Source organism: Oncorhynchus kisutch, unplaced genomic scaffold (assembly GCF_002021735.2).
Source record: "Oncorhynchus kisutch isolate 150728-3 unplaced genomic scaffold, Okis_V2 scaffold722, whole genome shotgun sequence".
NCBI classification, from domain to species: domain Eukaryota; kingdom Metazoa; phylum Chordata; class Actinopteri; order Salmoniformes; family Salmonidae; genus Oncorhynchus; species Oncorhynchus kisutch.
In genome coordinates, this window is record NW_022262667.1 from 345001 (window position 1) to 352500 (window position 7500).

General features: G+C 35.1%; 1 protein-coding gene across 1 annotated transcript in view; it reads right to left on the minus strand.

Annotated features, from left to right (window-relative positions):
- The window catches only part of LOC109885662 (probable E3 ubiquitin-protein ligase HERC1), a 211746-nt gene that overhangs the window by 65318 nt on the left and 138928 nt on the right, over positions 1–7500 (minus strand). The window contains 4 exon segments of the mRNA XM_031815997.1: positions 1–29; positions 602–722; positions 3661–3878; positions 6951–7081. The exon segment at positions 1–29 is cut by the window's left edge and continues 127 nt beyond it. Coding sequence (XP_031671857.1) covers positions 1–29; positions 602–722; positions 3661–3878; positions 6951–7081 — 499 coding nt within the window.

A 7500-nucleotide genomic window follows, 5' to 3' on the forward strand; every position in this document is an offset into this window, starting at 1 on the left:
TCCACACGCCTGCTGGAACTCTGCTGCTGCTGGGTCATGCCGCACACACACACACAGACACACACACACACACACACACACAACACACACACACACACACACACACACACACACACACACACACACACACACACACACACACACACACACACACACACACACACACACACACAGAATAGGGTAGGGAGGAAAAGAGAACCCTTTGAAAAACTGTACCTGACGCAACCAATCAAATCAAACCAATACAACCGATCAAATCAAACCAACACAACCGATCAAATCAAACCAATACAACCGATCAAATTAGATCAATACAACCGATCAAATCAAACCAATACAACCGATCAAATCAAACCAACACAACCGATCAAATCAAACCAACACAACCGATCAAATCAAACCAACACAACCGATCAAATCAAACCAATACAACCGATCAAATTAGATCTTGTACAGATGATGGGGGTAGAAGTGTTCCCCCCCTCTAACAGATCTAGCCTAATCCTAATTCCAACCTTGTCCCCATTAGGAGGGCTAAACAATATCTGACCCAGAACCAGTGGTTAGGCAGACACCTCTACCTACTACTGATTTATCATACCTTGCGTTTGGCTTTGGGTTCGTTGTCCCTCCGGGCCTCGGAGCCAGAAGAGGAGGATTCTGGGAAGGCAGAGGCGTCTTGAGGTACGGTCCAGACTGACACCAGTCCGTTTTGGCAACACCTGGAATAACACAGTGCTCTTTTAAATGTGTGTGTTGGTTTGTATTACTATACTTGTGAGGACATTGTGAGAACTTGTGGTAAAATGTAGATGTCCACAGATTTGTACTAAATTCGATTATATTTTTACTTCTCTTTCTGGAAAAACAGAGTGTCCTTGCATTCAAGCAGCACCAGACTAGAACTGAGGAATGAGAAGGTTATCCTTGTGAAAGTAGCAGAGTGTCAAAACCTGCGTAAATGTCAGTTATCCAGACAGAGACTGATCAACCTGACCACAGAGTTAATCTATAGTCCTCTATAGTCCACTAAAGACATATATAGTCCCCTAAAGACATCTATAGTCCACTATAGTCCACTAAAGACATCTATAGTCCACTATAGTCCACTAAAGACATATATAGTCCCCTAAAGACATCTATAGTCCACTAAAGACATCTATAGTCCACTATAGTCCACTAAAGACATATATAGTCCCCTAAAGACATCTATAGTCCACTATAGTTCACTAAAGACATCTATAGTCCACTATAGTCCACTAAAGACATATATAGTCCACTAAAGACATCTATAGTCCTCTATAGTCCACTAAAGACATCTATAGTCCCCTATAGTCCACTAAAGACATCTATAGTCCACTAAAGACATCTATAGTCCCCTATAGTCCCCTAAAGACATCTATAGTCCCCTATAGTCCACTAAAGACATCTATAGTCCACTAAAGACATCTATAGTCCACTAAAGACATCTATAGTCCTCTATAGTCCACTAAAGACATCTATAGTCCACTAAAGACATCTATAGTCCACTAAAGACATCTATAGTCCCCTAAAGACATCTATAGTCCTCTATAGTCCACTAAAGACATCTATAGTCCACTAAAGACATCTATAGTCTACTAAAGACATCTATAGTCCACTATAGTCCATTAAAGACATCTATAGTCCACTAAAGACATCTATAGTCCACTAAAGACATCTATAGTCCACTAAAACATCTATAGTCCACTATAGTCCACTAAAGACATCTATAGTCCCCTAAAGACATCTATAGTCCACTAAAGACATCTTTAGTCTACTAAAACATCTATAGTCCACTATAGTCCACTAAAGACATCTATAGTCTACTAAAACATCTATAGTCCACTATAGTCCACTAAAGACATCTATAGTCCCCTAAAGACATCTATAGTCCCCTAAAGACATCTATAGTCCTCTATAGTCCACTAAAGACATCTATAGTCCACTAAAGACATCTATAGTCTACTAAAGACATCTATAGTCTACTAAAGACATCTATAGTCCACTAAAGACATCTATAGTCCTCTATAGTCCACTAAAGACATCTATAGTCCTCTATAGTCCCCTAAAGACATCTATAGTCCCTAAAGACATCTATAGTCAATCTATAGTCCACTAAAGACATCTATAGTCCACTAAAGACATCTATAGTCCACTAAAGACATCTATAGTCCACTAAAGACATCTATAGTCCACTAAAGACATCTATAGTCCACTAAAGACATCTATAGTCCACTAAAGACATCTATAGTCCACTAAAGACATCTATAGTCCACTAAAGACATCTATAGTCCACTAAAGACATCTAGGAAAAACTCACTAGAAAGGCCAAAACCTAGGAAGAAACCTAGAGAGGAACCAGGCTATGTGGGGTGGCCAGTCCTCTTCTGGCTGTGCAGGGTGGAGATTATAACAGAACATGGCCAAGATGTTCAAATGTTCATAAATGACCAGCATGGTCGAATTATAATAAGGCAGAACAGTTGAAACTGGAGCAGCAGCACGGTCAGGTGGACTGGGGACAGCAAGGAGTCATCAGCAAGGAGTCATCATGTCAGGTAGTCCTGGGGCATGGTCCAGGTCTACACTATAGTCCCCTATAGACATCTATAGTCTATTAAAGACATATATAGTCCACTATAGTCCCCTATAGACATCTATAGTCCACTAAAGACATCTATAGTCCATTAAAGACATATATAGTCCATTAAAGACATCTATAGTCCACTAAAGACATCTATAGTCCACTATAGTCCCCTATAGACATCTATAGTCCACTAAAGACATCTATAGTCCATTAAAGACATATATAGTCCACTAAAGACATCTATAGTCCACTATAGTCCCCTATAGACATCTATAGTCCATTAAAGAAATGTATAGTCCACTAAAGACATCTATAGTCTACTATAGTCCCCTATAGACATGTATAGTCCACTAAAGACATCTATAGTCCACTAAAGACATCTATAGTCCACTATAGTCCCCTATAGACATCTATAGTCCACTAAAGACATCTATAGTCCACTAAAGACATATATATAGTCCACTAAAGACATCTATAGTCCACTATAGTCCCCTATAGACATCTATAGTCTACTAAAGTCCCCTATAGACATCTATAGTCTACTAAAGTCCCCTATAGACATCTATAGTCCACTATATTCCCCTATAGACATCTATAGTCCACTAAAGACATCTATAGTCCACTAAAGACATCTATAGTCCACTATAGTCCACTATAGACATATATAGTCCACTAAAGACATCTATAGTCTACTATAGTCCACTAAAGACATCTATAGTCCACTATAGTCCCCTATAGACATATATAGTCCATTAAAGACATATATATAGTCCACTATAGACATATATAGTCCACTAAAGACATCTATAGTCTACTATAGTCCACTAAAGACATCTATAGTCCACTATAGTCCCCTAAAGACATCTATAGTCCATTAAAGACATATATATAGTCCACTAAAGACATCTATAGTCCACTATAGTCCCCTATAGACATCTATAGTCCACTATAGTCCCCTAAAGACATCTATAGTCTACTAAAGTCCAGTTCAGTTCCATACATGACTAAAAGTGAATTAATATCAACACAGTCGAGTTGAATACCATACGTACGTGGCCAGCATGTTGAGAGGTTTGGCTCCGTGTCCAGTCAGACCACACCAGGCCACTCCATTGACCTGGGCAGGGTGGGGTAGGCTCTGCAGACACTTCCAGCCTGCTCCGGGGTTTGACCCTGACCCAGGGCTGGACCATAGCTTCACAACGTCCTCTTTGGCACAGGTTAACAGCATCTGACCAGTAGGATCCCACTTTATACTGGTGATGGACTCCTGGGACAGACACATATAATAATACTATTAATCATAATACTACTACTAATAATCATCATAATAACAATAATATGAATCAATACTACTACCACAACTACTAATACTACTACTACTAATACTACCAATACAACTAATAATACTACTACTACCACAACTACTAATACTACTACTACTAATACTACCAATACAACTAATAATACTAATAATACTACTACTACTAATACTACTACTACTAATACTACAAATACAACTAATAATACTACTACTACTACTAATACTACTACTACTACTAATACTACTACTACTACTACTACTACCAATACAACTAATAATACTACTACTACTAATAATCATCATAATAACAATAATATGAATCAATACTACTACCACAACTACTAATACTACTACTACTAATACTACCAATACAACTAATAATACTACTACTACTAATACTACCAATACAACTAATAATACTACTACTACTACTAATACTACTACTACTAATACTAATACTACCAATACAACTAATAATACTACTACTACTACCAATACAACGAATAATACTACTACTACTACTAATACTACTACTAATACTACTACTACTACCAATACAACTAATAATACTACTACTACTAATACTACCAATACAACTAATAATACTAATAATACTAATAATACTAATACTACTACTACTAATACTACCAATACAACTAATAATAATACTACTACTACTAATACTACTACTACTAATACTACCAATACAACTAATAATACTACTACTACTACTAATACTACTACTACTACTACTACTAATACTACCAATACAACTAATAATAATAATACTACTACTACTACTAGTACTACTACTACCACAACTACTAATACTACTACTACCACAACTACTAATACTACTACTACTAATACATACTACCAATACAACTAATAATACTAATACTACTACTACTACTACTACTAATACTACCAATACAACTAATAATAATAATACTACTACTACTAGTACTACTACTACCACAACTACTAATACTACTACTACTAATACTACCAATACAACTAATAATAATAATACTACTACTACTACCACAACTACTAATACTACTACTACTAATACTACCAATACAACTAATAATACTACTACTACTAATACTACTACTACTAATACTACCAATACAACTAATAATACTACTACTACTAATACTACTACTACTAATACTACCAATACAACTAATACTACTACTACTACTACTACTACTACTACTACCAATACAACTAATAATACTAATACTACTACTACTACTACTACTACTACTACTAGTACTACTACTGTTACAACTACTAATACTACTACCACTAATAAAACCAATAATAATACTACTGCTAGTACAACTAATACTACTACTACTACTACTACCACAACTACTAATACTACCAATACAACAAATAATAATAATACTACTACTAGTACTACTACTACCACAACTACTAATACTACCAATACAACTAATACTAATAATACTACTACTAGTACTACTACTGTTACTACTACTACCACAACTACTAATACTACTACTACTAATACTACCAATACAACTAATAATACTACTACTAATAATAATAATACTACTACTACTACTACTACTAGTACTACTACTGTTACAACTACTACTACTACTACCACTAATAAAACCAATAATAATACTACTGCTAGTACAACTAATAATACTACTACTACTACTTATTAGTACTACCACTGCCACCAATAATACTACTACTACTACTATTAATAATACTACCAATTCTACTACTAATAATCATAATACTACTACTACTACTACTGCTGCCAATAATACTACCACTACCGCTAGTAATAATAATAATACTACCACCGCTAATAATAATAGTACTAATAATACTAATAATAATAATACTATTACTAATAAAACTACTACTACTACTAATAATAATACTACCACTAATACTACTGCTAATAATACTACTACTAATGAAACTACTACTACTACTACTACAAATAATAATAATACTAATAATAATACTATGTCTACTAATAATACTACTACTACTACGAATAATACTTCTACTACTAATGAAACTACTACTACTACTAATAATACTACTACTACTACTACTACTACTACTACCACCACGAATAATACTACTACTAATAATAATAATACTACTAATAAACTACTACTACCACTGCTACTAGTACTACTGATACTACTACGACTAATACTAATAATAAAACTACTACTACTAATGAAACAACTACTACTAATAATACTACTAATAATACTACTATGAATAATAAAACTACTACTACCACTACTACTAGTAGTACTACTACTAATACTACTAATAATACTACTACGACTAATGCTAATAATAAATCTACTACTAATAATACTACTACTACTAATGAAACTACTAATAATAATAATAGTACTACTACTACTAATAATAATACTACTAATAAAACTACTACTACCACTGCTACTAGTACTACTAATACTACTACGACTAATACTGAAAATAATACTACAGCCGCTAATAATACTACTGCTACTAATAATAACAATAATAATAACTATAGGAGATACACAGGAGGAGACAGAGACTAGAAACATGAAGATATCTAGTGACCCAGTGCTATAGGAGATACACAGGAGGAGACAGAGACTAGAAACATGAAGATATCTAGTGACCCAGTGCTATAGGAGATACACAGGAGGAGACAGAGACTAGAAACATGAAGATATCTAGTGACCCAGTGCTATAGGAGATACACAGGAGGAGACAGAGACTAGAAACATGAAGATATCTAGTGACCCAGTGCTATAGGAGATACACAGGAGGAGACAGAGACTAAAAACATGAAGATATCTAATGACCCAGTGCTATAGGAGATACACAGGAGGATTATATTATAATATAATGTGATATAATATAATATAATGTGATATAATATAATATAATGTGATATAATATAATGTGATATAATATAATGTGATATTATTATATAGAGATAGTGGTGACCTTATGGGCATCGATGACCACGACCGCTCCTTTCTCCAGAGGCTCTTTGGTGCCAATCAGCAGCTTGCCGTCAGCGTAGCCCACGGCGAACGGCCTGTCCTCACTGTACCAGGCGATGTGGATCACTGACACTACAACAGAAAAACAACAGACTTCAGGTCACGGAACACCTACGTAAAACCGTCGTCGCGCGCACGAAAAAAATATATCAAACGGTCAGAAGTCTAAATCGGGAGAGTCACAAATCAACACGACTTCAGATCAGTGTCTTAAAGAGTAAATCCTGGAAGTAAGAAAAAATCATAGGATCAACGACACACAAGAGACACAGACTTGTGAAATCTGGGGACATTAAATTATTATTATTTTTTAACCTCTATTTAACCTCTATTCTCTATTCTTAACCTCAAGTCAGTTAAGAACAAATTCTTATTTTCAATGACGGCCCAGGAACAGTGGGTTAACTGCCTTGTTCAGGGGCAGAACAACAGATTTGTACCTTGTCAGCTCAGGGATTTGAACTTGCAACCTTCCGGTTACTAGTCCAACG